The sequence below is a fragment of the Halichoerus grypus genome, chromosome 14 (genome assembly GCF_964656455.1).
Source record: "Halichoerus grypus chromosome 14, mHalGry1.hap1.1, whole genome shotgun sequence".
Taxonomy (NCBI): Eukaryota; Metazoa; Chordata; class Mammalia; order Carnivora; family Phocidae; genus Halichoerus; species Halichoerus grypus.
Genome location: NC_135725.1, coordinates 92,513,469 through 92,533,984, shown reverse-complemented (window position 1 = coordinate 92,533,984; position 20,516 = coordinate 92,513,469). Strand labels below are relative to the sequence as shown.

The following is a 20,516-nucleotide window of genomic DNA, read 5'->3' as shown; positions in this document are numbered from 1 at the left end:
GACACAGTGCTGCCCCTTCTGGATGCAGTGGGCGTCTGGGAGGGGCTGCTTTCTCCCTGTGTCCTTCCCATGCAGACCAGCAGGCTGTCCCGCGTGTGCGGGGTCAAGCACCCGGCCCGTTCCTGGCTCCCGACACGAGCGCCAGCCCTAGGGCCCTCGGCCAGGCTCCCACGGTGCTGACGCTGTCTGTCCCTGTCGCTCTGCAGGCTTGGAGGACGACCCCCAGGCGCTGCTGCAGACCATCAGGAGGTACATTCACACCTTCTTCAGCTGTAAGGAGTGCGGCGAGCATTTTGAGGAAATGGCTAAAGAATCCATGGATTCCGTGAAAACCGCAGACCAAGCGATTCTCTGGCTTTGGAAAAAACACAACTTAGTCAACAACCGCCTGGCTGGTAAGCAGCAGCGCCCCGGGGTGGCCAAGCCTGGGTCCAGGGGGCCAGCACCGTGGGGGCGAGGCCGTGTAGACGGGCGCCAGCAGAGTGGGCCTGTGGGTGGCTGCCCGGAGGGTTGCCAAGAACGCAGCCCCTGCAGGCCCCCGCGGGCGTTTGACAGCAGAGACCGGGGTGGAATCAGCCTCCAGGAGGGAGCTGGTGGCGCTGCGGTCTGCTCTCAGGAAACCAAACCCCACAAAGCAGTTTTGTTTAAAAACCAAATAGGGCACGTCTGTCGCCTCAGAGTTAATTCAAACTGCTCCTAAATCACTGGCAGATTGAAATTAGGCTTAAAAATAATTCTGCTGATGGATAAGTCTTAATAGAGATGAGTCGAAAAAACCGCTAAACTATTGGTTTTTATTTAATCCACTGTATTAGGAAACATGTTACAACTGAAGCACTAAAGAAAATTGGGTTTTTTTTGCCCCCAGAGCTGCTATGGCTCAGCTCGCGTGGCCAGGGCACCTCTGCTTGCCGGGGGTTCGTCCGTGGCTGTCCGCTTCCACCGCGGCCCTAGTTCCGAGACCCTCCACCTCCGGGTGTGCACCCCCCTGCCCCCACCGCTTTCCGCACCCACGGGGTTATCCCGGCAGCTCTCGGCTCCGGCACCGCTGGACAAGACTCCCCCGGGCGGTCCCGGCCCAGGAGCCCCGCGTGCCCCCCTCGGGCTTGCGCTGCAACAGGAAGGGGCTTTCAGTGGCCCGAGTCATTGTGTCCATCCTTCGGTTCTGTACCCCCCATGCCCCACAGGCCCACCCCCCGGCCTCTGGACGGAGGCCGCAGAGACCCGCCCTGGGCTTTGCTGTGTGTGTGGTGTGTGACACCAGGCCCCGCAGCTCCTTCTCAGTCACCGCGTGGGCACATCCACATCTTGCCAGGCGCAGACCCTGGTGGGTGGTGCCTGGGCCTCAGGCGCCGCCCCACCCTCCCGGCTGTGTGCCCATGGGCCGGAGGAGAGCGTCCCCACTGGTTCACACCCATCAGACACGTGGTTTTGTCCACGTCTACTCGTAGAAGCACTTTCAGGGTGGCAGGGCACCCCAGGTCGGGTCGGGGGACTCTGGGAGTGCAGTGTGGTGCATTTCCTGTGCCCAGAACCCCTGTGGTCCTCGTGTCTAGTGGCAGAGGGCCGGAGCTAGGGGGCCAGGCGGGCTGCCGCTCGCACGGGTATGAGAGAAGCGGGAAGTGAGCAGGGCAGGCTGCGCGGGCACGTGCCCGGAGTGGGCGGCCGGGGGCTCCCCAGGCTGGTGCTCCATCGGCTCCATCATCCAGAGGAGCGAACGCACTGACGCAGGGGGACAGAAGTATCAGCCGTGACCTCTGTGCCAGGCCGGTGGTGGCCATGACGGAACGGCCTTTGTGACGGGACTGAGCAGGAAGGAATGTAACCTTCAACATGTGGGTGCTCTGACTCCAAGTCTGCGTGTGCAGAGTTGACCCGCCGTGCAGCTCTCAGAGCGCCGGGGGGTCGGGGCTGTTGAGAGGAGCGGTCGTGCCGGCCGAGTCGACCGTGGGGTGTGGTTCGCATGCGCGGAGCAGGACGGGGCTGGCTTTGCGTGGGTTCCCATGGCAGGTCTCACTCCCAGGACCGTTTCTAGAGTTCTGGATGGGATTTGGAGGTCTGGGAGGGGCCCACACAAGCCCGAAGTGCTGTGGAATCGTCTGGACAGCCAGCCTCATGGGGTTTGTGTGGCCGTGGACTTCAGATGCACCTTAAGTGGGGAGAGGACAAGCAGGGGCGGGGGCACGTCAAGCAGGGGGCCTCGGGGTCACAGGGAGGCAGAGTAGCTGCAGGTGGGAGCGGGGTCTGGCCAGGTGGATGGCACCATCCAAGTGTGGACCCTTCCCTTGCCGTGGCCACGGGGCCCTGCCAGAGGTGCCAGGGAAGAAACATTTATGTGGGGGGCTGGGGGGACGGGCATCCGTGCAGGACGGACGGGCATGAGCCCGGGAGCACTGGGAGGTCACGGTGCAGGTGAGTGGACAGGGGAGGTGTCCGGGGGGCAAGGGGCGGTCAGGTCACCAGAGACCCCTCCACTGTTACTCTCCCTCCCCGTCCCAGGCCATCTGAGCGAGGACCCCAAGTTTCCGAAGGTTCCGTGGCCCACCCCGGACCTTTGCCCAGCCTGCCACGAGGAGATCAAGGGCCTGCACAGCTGGAACGAGGGTCAGGTACTCCTGTTCTTAAAGCGGCACTACAGCGGTGACAATCTCGTGGACACGTATGCGGCGGACCCGGGAGACGCCAGCGAAGGAGGCGGCCCACCCCAGGGCGGGGAGCGGGAGCGAGGCCTCGCCTCCCCAGAGAAGCCTCAGGGCGAACAGCATGCCAAGAGTCTCCGTCCACCCAGCATGCTGCCTCCCAGACCCCACCTGCCAGACGGGTCGCAGCTCGGCCTGGATGGGAGACTCCAGAGCGCCAGCGGGGCTGAGGGCCGCAGGGAGGCTGAGGCGGCCGTGCCCTTTCTCGGGATGGGCTTCTCCAGCCTGGACATGAGCCTCTGCGTCGTGCTGTACGTAGCCTCTTCCTTGTTTCTGATGGTGATGTACTTCTTCTTCCGAGTGCGGTCCAAGCGATGGAAAGTCCGACATCACCGGCCGTCCGTGTAGACCCAAGTGGGACCACAGAAGCGCCTTTGGGAAAACAGACCCACCGTACCACCTGCAGCTTTAATAAAAGATCAGGGATTTTATAAACACGTCAGACCCGGTTTCACATCCACTGGCGTCTTGGGCTCCGAGTCCTCGTCGGACATGTGGTCTTCCTGTGGAGGGCAAGCTAGCCTTCGTCGTGGGACCACCTGCTATCCTGGCGTACTCCCTGGACGCCTTTATAGATCCAACAGCCAAAAGATGTCTGTATTTTTACTCTTCTAGGTCTAAAAAATAGGAGTCCCAGCCAAACGAACAGAACTTTTCCCGCCTGCCTTCATCCTGAGTTTCTAGACGCACGTCACGTTCTGCAAGCCTGGCTCAGGATTCCGAGAACAACCGAGCCCTTGTGTGCACTGGGAGGCCACCGGGCGATTTTGCGCAGCCAGCCTCGGCCCAGCGGCGCCGGAGCGTGGCCCCCAGCGCACCTCACCCCCCGGCCGCGCCTCGAAGCCAGTCTGGTTCTCAGAGACTCGTTTGTGTTTGTGCTTTTCAGCTGCTTGGTTGTTTCTGCTGAAGCGAGAGAGCATCCCCGTGGTGCCAAAGCAGCTCAGAACCAAAGGACGACCCCTCCGTCACCTCCGTGCTCTGCAGGCCACTTTCACTCCACATGCTGAGTCTGCAGCAGGAGGAAGGGGAGAGGAGGGTCTGTGGCTTTGCTGCATTGCAAGGAACCCCACTGCTGAGCCATGTGGGGGGCCGTGTTTGTGGGGGGTGGGGACAGGATGGTGGCCGAGGCGGCGCCTTTGTGAATCTCGTGGCAGGAGAGCGCTCAGTGACCACACGCTGTCCCCAAGTGCCTGTGCCCGGCACTGAGGGCAGAGCCCCGCAGGGGAGGGTTGTGGGGTGGCCATGGCTTGGGAGCCGAGTCCCCAGGGGACCTCTCAAGGACCCCTTCATCCTCTGTCCCGTGGCCCAGCAGCTGCAGGGCCTGCTGCTGAACGAAGCAGACGCTAGGACCCGAGGGCCCAGTGATGCGGCGATGTCCGGTGGCCCCCCTGGGGCGACGTGTGCAGCGGCCAGAACCTTCAAGGCCAAACTCCAAATTTCATTTTCCTGAAGCTGTTTTACGATGGGTCCTGGCACAGGGCCCTGGTCCCCCAGGCTTTGGTGATTGATTTTTTACCATTTAATGATTTTAACACATTATTTGTAAAACCCAAATCATTTAGAGGTAAATTTACCTCTGGAGATGTAAACAAACAAAATGAACAAACTGCCGTTTTCTCGGAGATCCTTCATGACCGTTGGTTTGTCTACAAGCTCAGAGGCGTCTGTGGGCTCCTGTCACGAGGATGGTTGTAAATAGTCTTTTCCACTTTGCCTAGCGTGTTCTCTGTGTTTACGAACTCCCACTGACCATGGGCGTGTCTGTGGGGGCAGTGGGTGAGCTGTCAGGGGCTTGAGCTCCTGCAGAGGGACGGTGGGGGAGATGGGAGGGGGGGCAGGGGACGGGATGAGGACAGGGGGTGGGGGACAGGGGATGGGGGACAGGGCGAGGGACAAGGGATAAGGACGGGGCTGGGGGGACGGGATGGGGGATGGGGGACAGGATGGGGACAGATGAGGGACAGGGAATGGGGAATGGGGGACGGACAGGGAATGGGGGTAGGGGACAGGGAATGGGGGATGGGGATGGGGACAGGATGGGGGATGGGACAGGGAATGGGGGTTGGGGATGGGGACAGGTTGGGGGATGGGACAGGGAACAGGGAATGGGGACAAGGGGCAGGGCATGGGAGACAGACGGGACGGAGGGACAGGGAATGGGGCACAGGGACGGGCGATGGGGTGCGGTCTGCAGGCTCCTCAGCTGCTTGGCTTCTGTGGCTTCTCTCTCTCCAGAGGTTTCTTCTCATTTGACACGTGTTTAACCCCTAGAAGCCTGTGTGCTTCGTTGGTGGTTGTGCGCCTGGGTTACTGAAGACCCTGTCTTGTTTCCTCTCATCCTGAAAACTGGCCGGATTCACCCACAGAATCCAAAGGGAAATACTTAGCACCATGAATGAAACTGCCTTCTGGTTCGTGTCCACTGTGTTTCTTCCCCTAAAGTAAGTTTCTGCCCACGGTGTGGACCGGGATGAAGATGCAGAACGCTGGATGCTGTGACCTCTACAAAACCCACGGGACAGCCTCTCCGGGTTCATAATAATATTGCACTTTGAGGTCGCCACTATTTGAGGGACAAGTTTGGGACTCCCTGAGGGGCCGGGTTTCCATTAGACCACGAGCAGTCAGGGACGGGTGGTGTGCCAAGGCGGCCACGGGGCATGTGTCTCATGTGCAGGTATGAACGTGGCCACACGCCTCACGTGGCCTGCTAGGAACTGGATGCTACCTTTGGGCAAGGTTTAAGGTCTGTTTTCTAAAGTTGTAAGTATTGAGACTAATGAATAGAATAGTTCGGTAATTTAAATGTGTATTTATTTTTAAGGGAAGGATTTTGATTAAAAAGCTAATTGACATGGAAACGTCTGAAATTTCTCACCTTTAAGGAAAGTGAACATTTTGTATTTAAGTGAACTATAATGTGCACATTTTTAAAATAAATAAATCTGACATTTGGAAGGCCTGTAATTCTTTTGATAATGAGCTCGCTCTAGCAGTGATAGGAGGTCGGGGTACAGAACGGAGCCCTCCTTCCCTTCTGGAGTTTGCAGACTGGGCATCTGAAATCCCGGGGTTTCTTGTATTGAACCAGAGGCTTTTTGGAAGACAGCCCAGGGGTCAGGTGGAAAGTGAAAAATGGAAGATCAATTGTAGATTATCTTCTTGGGGCTGATCTAGATGGGGGCCGGCCATAGGACCACAGCCTTCACACATGTCACAGGGTAGATCAATGACATGTGATGGGAACGGATGCATGAGTCACACGACTTCACGATGCACCAGGGGAGCCCTGGTGAAGGGAGCCCCCGACCCACCCAGTGCTGGACACAGCTCTCCGCGGCCGCCCCCTGCCGTCCTGGACCTGCACACCCCAGCATGGCCTCCTAGCCAGGGCTTGGCCCCCGACACCTGTTTGCTGCCTCGGATTCTGAACTCTTGATTCCTTCTGCTTCTACCTTTTGTTTTGTCTTGCTGGGGGCGAGGCACTCGGGTCCTGTGTGGCTTCTGAGGGACCTGCTGGCTGTGGTTTCTGTGGATTCACCTTCCCGGCCAGGCCATGTGCAAGCTGGTAGGTAACCCCCTCCCCCTGGTGTGCCAGCCGGGCAGGGCACGGACCATGCCACCATTCCGGGTCCTTGTGGTGCTGGTGTTGGCGCAGGTCCCCCATCTGGTAACCCCTCACAGTCCTGAGTGGTTCCTGCGGGGGGCGCCCCCGTGCCCCTCCTCCTCAGCTGCCCTGGGGGTGTGGGGGTGGCCTGCAGCAGGAGATCTGGGGAAGGTTGTGCGTGCAACAGGTCCCTCGGGACAGCGGCGACTGTTGAGTGCTGAGCCACACCTAGAGCCAGAGATGCATGGGAGCCACGGCTGGAGGCCAGGGGGGCTGGAGGGGCCACCCGCCGGAGTCCTGGATGCTGCCCTGTAGGGCAGGGTGGAGCACCCGCTTGCTTCGAATTCCCAAGCCTTTGGGCTGGCCTGGAGCTCGGCAGGTGGAAACTGCCTGCCCCGGCAAAGGGAAGGAAGGTGGGGTGAGGCTGGCTGAGGGACTGGGGGTGGGGGGGTTGTGGACAAGGGCCTGAGGAGGAGAAGTGAGTAGGGGGAATGGGGGGGCTTGGTGGAGGGACTGGAAATCTAGGGAGGTGGGGAAGTGAGGAGGAGGGGGCTGGGGGAAAGGCAGGCAGGGTGGTGGGGTTGCTGGGGAGGTGGGCAGGGGCAGGGGGAGGCAGGTAGGGGAATTGCAGACCTAGGGAGGCAGGGTGGTGGGGAAGCAGGATGGGGGAACAGAGTGGCTGGCAGGGTTGGTGGGAGGTGGAGGGGGGTGGGGGACAAGGAGCTTGGGGAGGTGGGGAGGTGGGCGGGGCAGGGGGAGGCAGGCACAGCGTCTGAGGACCTAGGGAGGTGGGATGGTGGGGAGGCGGGCTGGGGGAACAGGGTGGTGGGCGTGGTCGCCGGAGGTGGGGAGGGGTGGGGGACAGGGGCCCTGGGGAGGTGGGGAGGTGGGCAGCTGGGAGACTCCTTCAGCACTGCGGACAGCGCCCGGGCCCAGAGGCTCCCGCCACGCCAAGCCGCACAGACAGGGTCGCGGTTCCGAGGCACCCGGGCTTTGCGGGAGTTCTGAGCCCTCCTGGGGTCGCAGAGGAGGAGGGAAGAGGGCGGCCTGGACCACTCGGACTCCATCTCTGGCCTGGCGGTCGCCATGCTGCTGGAAACTGAGCTCAGTGGAGACCGAGATCGGCCGGGGGCCCCCATGGCCACTGCCGTCTGCAGCTTCGGTGGAACTCGGGGTAAGGGCCCCCGCGAAACTATCGGCCTCCAGCCTGGGCAAGACGACCCCCAAGGGGAGAAATGGCTAGGATGGCAGAGTCAGGCAGAGGGACGGGGGAGAGAGGAAGCCGGGACACAGCAGAGAAAGGAAGAGAGTCTGGAGAAACCACTGGGGGGGGGGGAGGGCACCCATGAGAGATGGGAACAGGAGCGAGGGATGCAAGTCTGACAGATCCCATGGGCAGAGGGCCTGAAGTTCCCGGTGATGGCTCCAGAGGCCGTGGGCTGTTGTGGAGCGCCCCGAGAACAGAAGGGGCCTTGCAGACACTGCTGGGGGGGAGGGATAGCTCGGAGTGGGGGGGCATCAGTTTCCTCCAGAGACCCCACACCCCTCAGCTCTCCCACACCGCCCAACAGGGCAGAACTGGGACCCCTGGGCGGGTCTCCCGCCTGAACCGCCCTCCCCAAGGGCCACTCGATCGCCATGGACGTTAGAAAATAATGGAGGCATTGTTGGCAGGCCAGCCAGATGCTGAGCGTGTGGGGCCGCCACCTCCTGGACCCGCTGCCCGCCTGCCCCTTCCCCACTCGAACCCCACATGGTCTCTCTAGGCAGCTGACACTCCACGGTTGACATCCCAGGGCACCCAGCACCCACTCGGCTCCCCGGCTTATGCACCTTGCCCTGTCCTCTGGGCAGCAGTGTCCTGTACAGGGAAGGGGTGCAGCGCTTGGCATGAGCCTTTGCTCAAAACCATGGCTCTGGGTCTGCTGGGATCCGGGAGGACGCTGGGCTTTTCCTGCCCACATCCTTCCAGGCCTGCCTCCTTGGTAAAGCGCACAGACCAGGCGAATGGAGGCCAGGATAGGAGCAGGGTGACGACTGTCCTTCACCATGGGACTCTCCCAGGTGGAGGGACCTGGAGGCTGGCAGAAACCTGCTCACCCCCATCACTGCCCGGCGCCCCTGCCCTCACCATGCCCCGTGCTGCAGTGGCCCCACACTGCTGTTTCTTAATTATTGGGGGGGGTGGCGCTGGCCTGTAGTGCCCTCTGGGCAGGAGCAGCTGCCCTGGGGTAGGTGCGGCTCTCTATGTGCAAGCATGGGTGGTTCCTATGGGCTTACCCTTTGGATTGGGAACAAGATACTGGAAAATCGGGTGTGGGAGCTGCATTCTGTGCAAGCCGGTGTGTGGAGGGAAGTGTCCTTCCTGACCTTCCTGACCTGAGTCCTGGCCGCGTGTCTGGGCCCAGGACACCGGGTGTACCTGCTGAGAATCGCCCTTCTTTGGCCCATTCTGGTGGCAGTTCCCACGGTGGGGCCCAGAAGCTGGCCACAGCCAGGAGGTCTGAGGTCGTGTCTGGCTCCTGGTGGCTTTGCTGTGAGCCTTTGGACGCCACACTCACCCTCTCTGGGTCTCGGGTCGCGTTCTTGCCGTCACCAAGCCTCCCAGCCCCGGCTCTCAAGCGGCGGTGGGACGCGGCTCCCTCCCGGACCGTCCTCCCGGGACCCCCAGCCTGCCCGCACGCGTGCACGCCCGAGCCCAGGCCTCAGCCGGAGGCCCGCGGCGCGGGGCAGGAAGCTGCGGGGCCCGGGTAAGCGCCCGCGGGCAGCCCTGGCCCGGCTTCTCCCCTGACTGTCCCCGCCCTCCTCGGCCCGGCACTCGGTGGCTGGCGTCTGGGCACCCCGAGTCCCCTCGCAAAGGCGCGCAGAGCCGGCGGACGCCCGCGGCGAGTCTCAGCGACCCCCCGGCCCCGCCCCGCGCCGCGGCCCCGCCCCCCGGCCGCTCCGCCCTCCGCGCGGCCTGAGGCTCCGGGCCCCAGGGCGGCCCGCGGGCGCAGCGCCCAGCAGCGCGGGGACTAGCTCGGACACCGGCCTGGGGCCCCGGAAGCCGTGGCCTGCCCGGGCCCTGGGAAAGTTCGGGGCCGGAGAGCCGCGGCGCCAGGCGACTGGACCCATGGAGGCGCGCGGGGAGCTGGGCCCGGGCCGCGAGTCGGCGGGCGGCGACCTGCTGCTGGCGCTTCTGGCGCGAAGGGAGGATCTGCGCCGAGGTGGGTGCCCAGGCTTGAGCGGCTGCACGCGCAGACCCGGAGGTCCTCGCTCCTTTCCGGGCCTGGCCACGGAGGTGGCGGGAGACAGGGGCCCCGGGCGGGCGTGGGTGCAAGGGCCCCAGCACGTCCCCACCTGGGCGCCCCAGCAGCACGTCAGCGTTGGGGCCCCTGGAGCCGTGTGGGTTGTGCGGTTGCAGCCCCGCACTGCTCAGGCCGGGGGCTCCTTGGGGTCTCAGGACCGATTTAGGAAAGCCTCTCCCTTCTCAGGAGAGTATGTGGAGAGCAACCGTGTGGCCCAGTGAACACCGGGCAAGAGGATCCCCGAGAGGGCCGACCCCACCCAGACCCTCCACACTTTCCAGGGAAGAGAGTCAGATGCAGGGGCCAGAGTGTAGCTGGAGCCCGTTCGCAGATGTCCCTAGTTGAGGTCTCCTCGTCTGCACCCACATGCACCTGCTCATTGGCCCACTCCCAGGCTGGTCCTCAGGACCCTTCTACAGGAAAGACCCCAGCTTCCCTGCCGCACCAGTCCTGCCCCTGCCCCCCAGGCGCTTTGGTTCCTGAAGAAGAGCAGTCGGCAATGTTCTCCTTGGGCTTCGACGCCCGCGGGACCACGGGATGGAGATGGAGGCGGGCCTGGCAGGGTGGGGAGTGGCAGGGACCGAGCAGGTGGGAACGAGGTTACATCCAGGCTGTGGGGTCCCTTCCGTCCCCTACTTATTTATTTATTTTTCCGACGGTTCCTGGGAGGGGTTGGCCACAGGGGCTGGGAGGAAAGGGTGGGAGGGCGGAGGGAGAGGGAGGGAGGGGAGGCGGGCTCCGATCGCGATCGCTCAGGAGAGCTGGCCCGGAGCGGCGGGCGGGCGCGAGGCTCCGCTGCGCCCCGCTGGTGCTGAGGGTAGGAGACCCCACCGAGGCTGGAGTCACCATGCAGCGTAAGGCCCGGGTCGCAGGGCGCGGCGGGGAGCAACAGGGGCGCGGCAGGGGTGGCTTTTGCAGGACGCGGGGCAGGGGGCAACTCCGCCGGGCGCTGTCCGGGCCACGGTGCTGAATCCGCACGCACGGGCCTGTCCAGCCACCAGCTCTAGGCCGTCGCCGCCCGCGAGGGGGCCTGGGACCCGTGGCGGATCCCCGCGCTCCGCGGGCACCAGGGCCGTGGTTTGGTCCGACGCGGGACCGCGTCCTTCGTGAGTTTCCTGCTGCTGCGCGAGGGAGGTCGATCGATCAGGGTTCTTTCAACCTGGGACCCAGGGAGGCCCTTCTCTGGTCCTCCCACCCACTGCGGGGCCGGCCTGGAGCTGGAGGGGTCTCTGGCGGGGAGGAGAGCACGGCCAGGTGGGTGCAGTGTTTGCGCAGGCTCCTGCTGCTGGCTCTCTCCTCTGCAGAAGACCTTTTCTAAATCAACAGGGAGACTCACCCCGTGAGCACCCTGCAAAGCCCCACCTGGGCCAGTGCCTCCCACAAGCTGCCCCTCGAGTCTCCCCAGCCTCGTTCCCCCAGAGGCCTGCAGTCCCCTGGTAGCAGAGCCGAGTGTCGGAGTAACTCTTGTCAGCACCCACATTTGAGTGTGGTGACAGCGATCCAGTTGTCCAGTCCGTGGACAAGGAGCCGCGAGGGCTCCAGAGATGGGGAGGGCACCAGCTTTTACCTTGGTGCCTGTGCAGGGCTGGGCAGCCAGGCTTCAACAAGGGGTCTCCAGCTGCCAGGATGCTCAATTGCGCAAAAAAACAATGGGGATTGGGGGGTGGGTACCCCAGGACCCACATGTGCCTTGCCTCTGGGGGCTGGTAGAGAGCCCCTGGGGTGGGGTTTTCATCTGAGCTCAACGTGCACCCTTCGTGCTCGCTGGGAACATTCTGCAGTTGACGGTATCTGGCCGAACGGAATGGCCGGGGCCCCTTCCTGCTCACGGGCACACTTCTAAACCTTTTTCAGTTTTCCCAAATTTTAACTGTGGGCCAGGCTGCGGACTTCGGTGCCATGCGCTCCCTACATCTGGGAGCCAAGCGGTCACTCACTCCAGCTGGGGAGGAGGTTGTGCGGGGAAGGGGGTCTCCCGTGGCAGCCCTGGGCCCCGAGGACTGGAGTGGGAAGGGGACTCCAGGGCTGCGCTCAGTGCGGTGCCCTGACCTCGGCGGCTCCCTGGCCTGCAGAGATCCCGCTGTGCGCCGGCTGTGACCAGCACATCCTGGACCGCTTCATCCTGAAGGCCCTGGACCGCCATTGGCACAGCAAGTGCCTCAAGTGCACGGACTGCCACACGCCCCTGGCGGAGCGCTGCTTCAGCCGCGGGGAGAGCGTCTACTGCAAGGACGACTTCTTCAAGTGAGCGTGGCCGCGGGCTCTCGAGGGGAGGCCAGGGGCGCAGTCTGCTCCTGCAAGGCGGGCTCCTCCTGGGGTGGGGGGAAGCTCCACGGGCAGCCAGGCCTGGCCCAGCGCAGCAGCTAAATTCTCTCCAAGTAATTAATATTGCAAATCATGGAAACAGTCATTCAAAAAGACAACCCCAAGTTTGCAGAACTTGATTGGATTTACTCCCTCTTAATTTCAGTCTTGTTTTTGTCCTTAATGCTGGGGAGGGGGTGCTTTCCAGGCACGAGCCTCTGGGGTCTAAGGGACCTGCCCCAAGGATCCAGCATCCCCACCCGGCACCAAGGTCAGGGCGGCGAGGCTCCTCCCCAGGGCCTCTGGGTCCCTTCTCGGTGTTCTGTGCGACTCTGCGGGGGCTGCCCGGCCGGCGAATAGGGGCAGGGCCGGGGTGAGCTTCCCTCCTGAGCCGCCCTGCGCAGCGCCCCGCTCCTCGCTCTCCAACCCGCTCCGGGCGAAGGAGCCGCCAGCGCCGTGCTGAGCCGCGCCCTGTGTGTCCCGCAGGCGATTCGGGACCAAGTGCTCCGCGTGCCAGCTGGGCATCCCGCCCACGCAGGTGGTGCGCCGCGCCCAGGACTTCGTGTACCACCTGCACTGTTTCGCCTGCGTCGTGTGCAAGCGGCAGCTGGCCACGGGGGACGAGTTCTACCTCATGGAAGACAGCCGGCTCGTGTGCAAGGCGGATTACGAGACGGCCAAGCAGCGCGGTCAGTGGGAGAGTCCACCCACTCTCCTTTCCCCGTCTGCAAAATGGGGCTGGGGTCCCTCCGGTAGGGGCGCTGAGGGATCCTCACGTCCAGCGCCCACCGCAGCACGCTCGATAAGGGGCGCGAACTTAAGCGCCTTCCCTCCGGGCGGGGGGCCGGGGCCGGGTGGGGACGGTCCACGGAGCGCCTCCGGGGAAGCCTGGCTCCGGGGCCTTAGCGGCCTCCTCACTCGGGACGCAGGGAGGTCGGTCTGAAATGTATGGAGTCGAATTATCGCCCCAAACCCTTGGCGGTGAAGATCCGGCCCTACCCACAGCCTTAGAACAAAGGGCAACCCGGGGGAGGCGGGAGCGGGGAGCGGGCCGCCTGGCAGCCGCCCCTCCGCCCCTACTGCAGTGGCCCCGGCGGGCGGGGGGCCGTCAGGCGGCGGAGGGGCCCGGCCTCACCCCACCCCTCGCGGCGCAGAGGCGGAGGCCACGGCCAAGCGGCCGCGCACGACCATCACGGCCAAGCAGCTGGAGACGCTGAAGAGCGCCTACAACACGTCGCCCAAGCCGGCGCGCCACGTGCGCGAGCAGCTCTCGTCCGAGACCGGCCTGGACATGCGCGTCGTGCAGGTCAGCGCCCCGCGCCCGCCCCGCGCCCCGCCGCCCGCCCCCCGCCGCTCACCCGCCCCCCGCCCCTCCGCCCGCCGCAGGTGTGGTTCCAGAACCGCCGCGCCAAGGAGAAGCGGCTCAAGAAGGACGCGGGCCGGCAGCGCTGGGGCCAGTACTTCCGCAGCATGAAGCGCGCCCGCGGCGGCCCCAAGTCGGACAAGGACAGCGTCCAGGAGGAGGGGCAGGACAGCGACGCCGACGTCTCCTTCACGGGTACGGCGGGCGGCCGCCCCCCGAGGGCAGGGCGCGGCCGGGGAGTCCCGCAGCCCGCGCGCCCAGCGGTCCGGGAGCCTGCAAATGCGAATCTCCCAGGCAGGGGCTGCCCTAGCCTTCCTCTCAAAGCCTTCATGGATTCCGGTCCCCCGTCCCCAAGCCCCGCGGTTTGGCCCCTGGGGCGCTCAGCTCTTCCCCCGGTGGAGGACAGCCCCCACGACCCACGTGTCCCTCAGCAGGCTTTCTGGCGGGGAAAGGGTCCAGACCATCTCTGTGGCTCCTAGCCCTTGCGATGATTTTTAGGAAAGTGGGCAGCACAGTTTTGGGGTAAGTGATAAAAAGTCCTGGCTGTCTGGAAGGGCGGGACACTCCTGCTCCGTGGGATCTGATTATCTCATTCTCCGGTACCAGGGAGATCCCATACTTACCCCTTAATGCCTGTCTTCAGACAATTTGTGCAAGAGACTCTCTGGCTGCATTGTGACCTTAGGCTACTCGCTCTGCCGCTCAGAGCCTCAATTAAGTTGTCTGCAAAATGGGAATGCTGGCCACCCTTCCCAAGGCAGCCTTGGGGGTTATCCTGCAACCCTGGGCCCTGACTGGCCTGTTGCTGGCCCTGATCCCGCCGGGGGATCCCACCATTCCGTAGACACCAGGTGGGACTGAGCTGAACAAACCCAACAAGCACAGAGGCAGAGCGCTGCGTAAGTTCTAAGAGCAGGAGAGGCTTGGGCTGGCCTATCTGGCGGCCGGCGGGAGCAGGTCACCCCTGAAGGAGGGGCGCTGGGGGCAGGAGGTGGAGGGGGGCGGGCGCTGAGCAGCGCTGTCTGCTTCCATTGCAGATGAGCCAACCATGGCCGAAATGGGCCCTGCCAACGGCCTCTACAGCAGCCTGGGGGAGCCCACCCCGGCCTTGGGCAGGCCCGCGGGAGCCCCAGGCAGCTTCCCGCTGGAGCACGGAGGCCTGGCCGGCCCGGAGCAGTACCGCGAGCTGCGCCCCGGCAGCCCCTACGGTGTCCCCCCATCACCAGCTGCCCTGCAGAGCCTCCCTGGCCCCCAGCCCCTTCTCTCCAGCTTAGTATACCCAGATGCCAGCTTGGGCCTGGTGCCCGCGGGGGCCCCAGGTGGGCCCCCGCCCATGAGGGTGCTGGCAGGAAACGGACCCAGCTCTGACCTGTCCACAGGGAGCAGTGGGGGCTACCCCGACTTCCCTGCCAGCCCTGCCTCCTGGCTGGACGAGGTTGACCACGGCCAGTTCTGACCGAGGCCCCCGGCTCCACTGAGCAGCGGACATGAGGGGTGTGGGCAGCGGCGCTGCCCCTGGCTGGGTGGCCCGGAGCGGCACTCCCCTCCTCTCCCGAAGCCCTGGACCTCTGCAGGAAGCAGATGTCACCGGCGGCGGCAGCGGGGGACAGGATGAGGACCTCAGAGGAGGGCTCCTTTCTACGGAGCGCCCGACCCGGCGCCCCTCCCTCGGGGGCAGAGGGACTCCAGCGGCTCCTGTCCGTGTCCTCTCTCCTCCTTGGACACGGGGCCGCCGGCCTGGGGGCCGCCCAGCAAGCCTTGTTTTGTAAGCAGATTTCTCTCTTGATCGACCAGTTAACTGGACGCTTGCTGTTTCTGGACACGGAGTGTCACCCCCACCCAGGCTGGACCTTCACTCCAGCCTCGCTCCAGCCAAGGGCAGCAGTCTTCAGGCTGGAGGATGCTTTACTTTCTAAAATGAAAAACCATAGTACGAACCATGCCTTTATTTTCCAAGCTCCATCCGCCTGATGGAGCCCCACTTTAGGTCAGAGATGGGCCTCTTCTGTCCAGGCAGGAGGCCGCCGAGCAGAGACCACGCCCGTGTCCCTCTCGTCCCAACCCCCACCTCCCCCAGGAGCCTCCTCTCGGGTCTTCCCTGGGGGAGCTGGCTCTAGATCTTTCTGTTCTGGACTCTACCACCCGTCAGAAGAGACGCCACTGCCTGGGTGCCCTTCTCCAGGAGCGACACGTTAAGGCCGTGGGGACCTCCCTCCGCGTCGACACCAAGTTTCCGTCCCCTCCCCCATCACAGCCGCCCCCAGGCCCTCCGAGTCCAGGCCACGCCCAGCCCGCCGATTTCCGTTGCCAAACAGCCTGGGGCCCTCCCTGTCGGCGCGGGCTCTAACTGCCTGAGGATTGGGCCGCCTCCTCCGCCGGTCGCAGTGTTGCCGCCTGACCCAGACTCAGAGGCTGGCGGCGGGTGAGGGAGGCCCAGTCACCCCCGCAAACCTGCATCCCAAGCTACCTGTCGGTTCTGTGGACGTCGCGTGTTTTTTATTTACTCTCTGACCATCAGCTCTTTCCAAGACTTCAATAAATGTCAGTGACAGTCTAGAAGGTCCGGGTCTTTAGTGCGGCTGGGGATGCGTGGGCGCAGGGGGGCGGTGGGGGTGAGAGCGGTTCCCTGACAGCGGGAGGCCATCCTTGTGAGGGATGGCACCTGCTGTGAACCGGGCCCCTCTGTCTCTGGATCTTGGCCAAACTTCTGAACACCGGAAGGAGAGGTGGGAAAACCACCTGCCCAGCCTTGCGGGGAGGGCCGGCCCCTGGGAGAGGCAGGGGCTGGAGTGGCTGGGGGTGGGGGTGGCTGGAGTCAGCCGATCAGGAGATTCATGGCACATGGTCCCGGAGCTCTCGCCTACTTGGATTCCAATCCTAGCCATCTGCTAACTTGCTGTGTGACTCTGGGCAAGTGAGCTGCCCCTCTGAGCCCTGTTTTCCTCCTGTGAAGCAGAGACAGTCGTAGCAGCCCCTCCAAGGGGAGATGTAAGAAGAGAGTCCGTGCTTGGGGCCTCACCTTGCCCCTGGCGGTGAGTGCTCCCTGGAGGGGCGGTCGGGGCACCGAGGCGGGTGGGAGGATGAGCCTCCTGACGCTGGGAGGGAGGAGGGGCGCTCTCTAGGAGCTGGCTGGGAGGATTGTCGCCGGCAGCTCCAGGCTCACACGCCCCCACATCCAAGAGGCACTCAGGGCAGCCCCGGGGACCGGGAATTGGGAGGCACTGGGAGGGGATTCGGGGCTGGGAGAAAGGGCCCCAAGGCCATTCCATCTGGGCTGCAACCAGGGAAGTCAGCCCTGTAGCAGGCGGACCGGACGGTGGCCCATTATTAGACAGCACCCGCTGAGAGCAAAGGCGTGGCGCCAGGAAGCGCGAGCGGTCCTGGATTGGCCTGGGGGATGGTGCTCAAAGGTCAGGCCCCCGCGGGGGTGGGGGAGGGGGATGGCTCGGGGGCTGGTGGGGCCGGGTCCTGGAGTGGTTGACCTCGCACTTCCTCCCGGGGGACAGGGAGCCCCCGGAAAGGAAAGCAGCCCTGTCCAATTTGCGATCTGGGGCCGGGCGGCGCAGGGGTGGATGCTGTGTGATCAGGCAGCCCTCGGGGGGGCGGGTATAAATCCTGAAGTCGACCCCCCCTCCCGCCTTGAGCCCCTCCCCCCAGGCCGCCTGGGACCTTTTAGGCGCTGACAGGTTAATAAAGTGCTAAGTGTCCCCACGGGGCCCTCCGCCTGTTGGCAGTTGCCCGCCGAGCTCGCTCCAGCTGGCGGCGCATCGATAATCCCAGAGCCAAGTGGGGGCGGCGGGCCGGGGGTGGGCAGCCTCCGAGACCCCTCGGGGCCCAGCCCAGCCCGTGCATGGGAAGCACGAGACCCTGGCCGGTGCGCTGGAGGGGACACACGAGATGTGCCCGGGCACCCGGCAGATGCGTTTGGCCATCAGACCCACGGCCGCCCTGCAGTGCTCGCTCGCGTACCCTCTCTGGCCTCGGTGTCCCCATCTGGACAGAGCAGCGCCCGGGCAGAAACACAACTCCACATCCCGAGGCCACAACGAAGCCCGCTCGTTGGGTATGTGTGGGTGTCCCCGTCTCCCCAGGAGGGGACCCCAGGGTCCTCGCCGGGACTGGCACAGCAGCGGGGAGGGGTGCGGAGGGCCGGAGGCGCTGCCCAGGACCCTGACCGGCATTGCCAGTGGGCATCAGGGGTGCCGCCAGGCCGGGAGGCACCCGGGTGGGGACACCCTGTCGAGGATTTGGGACCCACTTGAACTTGCTAACCTTTTTCAGCAGGGGGTAGGACTTGTTAACCTTTGAACCCAGCGATGTATTACATTATCAAATGTAAATGAGCGAATAATATAAATAATAATATTGACCAATACATAGAGGGTCTTCTCTCCTTTTAAATATCAAATTCACACAAGAGACAAAAGTTCAAAGGACAGTCCCAAATCAAGGACAAGTCTCTCCCTGAGAGGAGGACACACCTGCTCCCCCTCCTGCTCATCTCCCTCCTCGCCCCCCACAAGCTGGCTTGTCTTGGGGGATTGGCCCCCCCAGGTGTGGGCAGGAGGGGGTCCAAACCCTGGGGGCTTGCCTGGTTGAGTAGCAAGACTATAAATCAATGGGTTTTCAAAGGAATCAGTCTGGAGCGCTAAATCCCAGGGGCTGTAATGATCAATTCTTTAAGCCCATAATTGTTCAAATTACTCTGAGCAACATAAAACATTAATTTTAAGAAATTTAATAGAAAAAAGCTCTTTAAATCCACAACGAGATAAATGACACCCGGCATTGCGACCTTTTTCCATACCTTGGTGACATTGAATAATCTGAAAGTTATTTACATTTTCATTCTTCGTGGAAAATGTTGACAAGCTTTTGGCCGCCGTGGGCGAGGTGCACGGCGGTGCGGAGGGCCCCCTCCCCCTAATTAATGGGGGAGCCACAGCTTCATAAAGCAGGATTTTCATCAGTCTGCCCGGGCGACCTGAGGGGGCGGCTCCCCCCCACCGGAGCTGATGCAACAAGGCTCATTTTTTACCATAAAAAGATTCCCTCCTGACCAGCAGAGCCCCTCTTGGCCGAACCCAATGGGAGACGAAGGAGCGGCTGTCGTGGGGGGCGTCGCATGGATGGGGTCCGCGGCCAAACCTGAGAGGAAGCGACAGGTTCTGCAGACCCCAGAGTCAGGGGTGCACGTGTGGGATGGGTGTGCGCACGTGTGCGTGAGTGCATGTGGAGGTGGGCGTGGGGGTCATCCCCGGGGAGGGGGCACAGCCCTCGAGCCCTCAACTGCACGTGTTCCCGAGGGACCGTCCGGGTGCGCCACCTCGGCCACGTTGCAGGATGTGACGTGTGGGGTGGCTGAGCTGTGGGCTGACGTCCAGGTGCGGAGCTGGGGCTTGGCTAGGTGTGGGAGGGAAGCTGTGTGACCTTGGGCAGTGGCTCAACCTCTCTGAGCCTGCACAGAGCAGCATCACGGCCTCCTTTCCAGGGTCACTGTGAGGGGAACAGGCTCCGATGAAGGGCTGGGCAAAGCTGGGGATGCGACGATACCACCCGCCTCAGGTTTTGAGGGCTAATCCCACTGATGCAGAGGAAACAGCCCCCGAACTGCACCACCCCCCGACTCTGTGCCCGCGTGCCTTCTTCCCGAACTCGTAGGTCTCAGTCGCTGTGAGGGAAGCAGGGCTTGTGTGCACAGGTTCTGGGGGCTCCGGCAGCCTCCCCACTTATGAACGGGGCACCCAGGTCTAGGCGTCTTCTGAGCCAGGTGCTGGGGTGGGGGACCCAGACAGGGCGGCAGGAGTGGCTCAAGTCCACCTGTCCCCCTCCAGCCAGTGTCTGCATCCTCGGGTGGGCAGGCAGGAGGCAGCGTGGGGACCTGCTGGGGGAGGTCATGTGCTCAAGGTGATTGGTCTGGGAAGACCCCAACCCAGAGCGGTCCCCCGTCTCTGAGGGGTCCCCATCCCAGAAGGTTCCCCCAAACCTGAGAGGTCCCCTGTCCAGAGGGGTCCCCTTCCCTGAGGGGTCTCCTCTCCCTGAGGGATCTCCCATCCCAGAAGGTTCCCCCAAAGCTGAGTGGTCCCCTATCCAGAGGGGTCCCCCATCCTTGAGGGCTGTCCCATCCCCAAACCTGAAGGCAGCCATCATTCTGCCCCCCGTGTCCGTGGCCGTCAGCTGTGGGCCGAGAGGTGACTCAGTGCCTCTCTCTGCACGCTGTCTCCCTCATCTGTGATGGGGTGATCTGGTCAACAGCACAGGAAGAGACGCATCACTGGTCTCCGGGGAAATCTAGTCAGAACCACGTAAGATGCCACCTTACACCCACGGATGGCGACAAAACGAGACAAACCAGATACGAACAAGTGCTCATGGGGCCTTGGAGAGGCCGAGGCCGTCGAGCTGCTGCTGGGCTCTAAGATGCCACCGTGTGGGCACCAGCCTGGTAGCGGCTCCGCACCGTCAGCGCAGCGGTACCGCGTGGCCCGGCGACTCCACTCGTGGGTGCGCACCCGAGGGACGGAACACAGGGACCCAGATACCCAGACACGAATGTCCAGAGCGGCACAGGAACCATGGTGGAAACAGCCCAGATGTCCATCAATGAATAAACCGACAAAAACCTGGGGCCCATCCGTGCCATGGGAAAGCACGCAACCATAACACGGAGCGACACGCACGAGCCCCGCGCCACGGCTGGACGAGCCTGGGAACGTCACTCTGGCTGAAAGCCACCGGACATGGGAGGCCGCGTGTTATACGATCCTCTTGATAGAAAATGTCCAGAGCGGGCAAATTCAGAGACAGAGAAGATTCGTGGGGGTGGGGGTGGGGGTGTAGCAAGTGACTGCTAATGGGTCCGGGCGGGACTCTGTGAGGTGCTGGAAACGTCCGGAGCCAGGGGGAGGGCGCACACCCCGCACGCGTTGTGGCTGAGTTTACGTGCGTGTCACCTCGGGCAGCAAACAGGAAATCCTGCAATAACGGTGGGAGGACCCCCACTGCTGGGTCACAGATCCCAGCGTCAACGCCCCCCCCAATGCGGCCCTCTCCTGACAAGGCCCTGGAAGCCGCCCCACCCGGGAGACCCTTGCCACGGAGGAGTGCGCGGAGGGTCCACGGCCCTGCTGGCGCCCACGGGGAGGACCGTGCATCTGGTCCCAGCCTGCAAGGTGGCGGGGCGGGACTGGCAGCAGAGGGACCCTCCCCAGCTGAGCACAGCTGGCCAGGACCTCACTGCCCCCTCCCCGGGAAAG

At 63.6% G+C, this 20,516-nt stretch overlaps 2 protein-coding genes across 3 annotated transcripts in view; both read left to right on the top strand.

Annotated features, from left to right (window-relative positions):
- QSOX2 (quiescin sulfhydryl oxidase 2) overlaps positions 1 to 4,411 on the top strand; it is a 30,189-nt gene extending 25,778 nt beyond the window's left edge. Inside the window, exons 11-12 of the mRNA XM_036092123.2 lie at positions 207 to 395; positions 2,500 to 4,411. Of these exons, the coding sequence (XP_035948016.2) occupies positions 207 to 395; positions 2,500 to 3,047 (737 nt within the window). The 3' untranslated portion in view covers positions 3,048 to 4,411. The remainder of the gene's footprint in view (positions 1 to 206; positions 396 to 2,499) is intronic.
- Positions 4,412 to 7,392: 2,981 nt separating this feature from the next.
- On the top strand, positions 7,393 to 14,716 carry LHX3 (LIM homeobox 3). 2 transcript variants are annotated; one of them, XM_036092121.2, is made up of 6 exons: positions 7,393 to 7,480; positions 11,666 to 11,837; positions 12,384 to 12,586; positions 13,052 to 13,203; positions 13,284 to 13,455; positions 14,298 to 14,716. In XM_036092121.2, the coding sequence occupies exons 1-6, from the start codon at positions 7,393 to 7,395 to the stop codon at positions 14,714 to 14,716; spliced, it is 1,206 nt and encodes a 401-aa protein (XP_035948014.1). The 2 variants fall into 2 exon arrangements, with proteins under 2 accessions (XP_035948014.1, XP_035948013.1); XM_036092120.2 differs by lacking the exon at positions 7,393 to 7,480 and adding an exon at positions 9,419 to 9,512.
- The last annotated feature ends 5,800 nt before the right edge of the window (positions 14,717 to 20,516 follow it).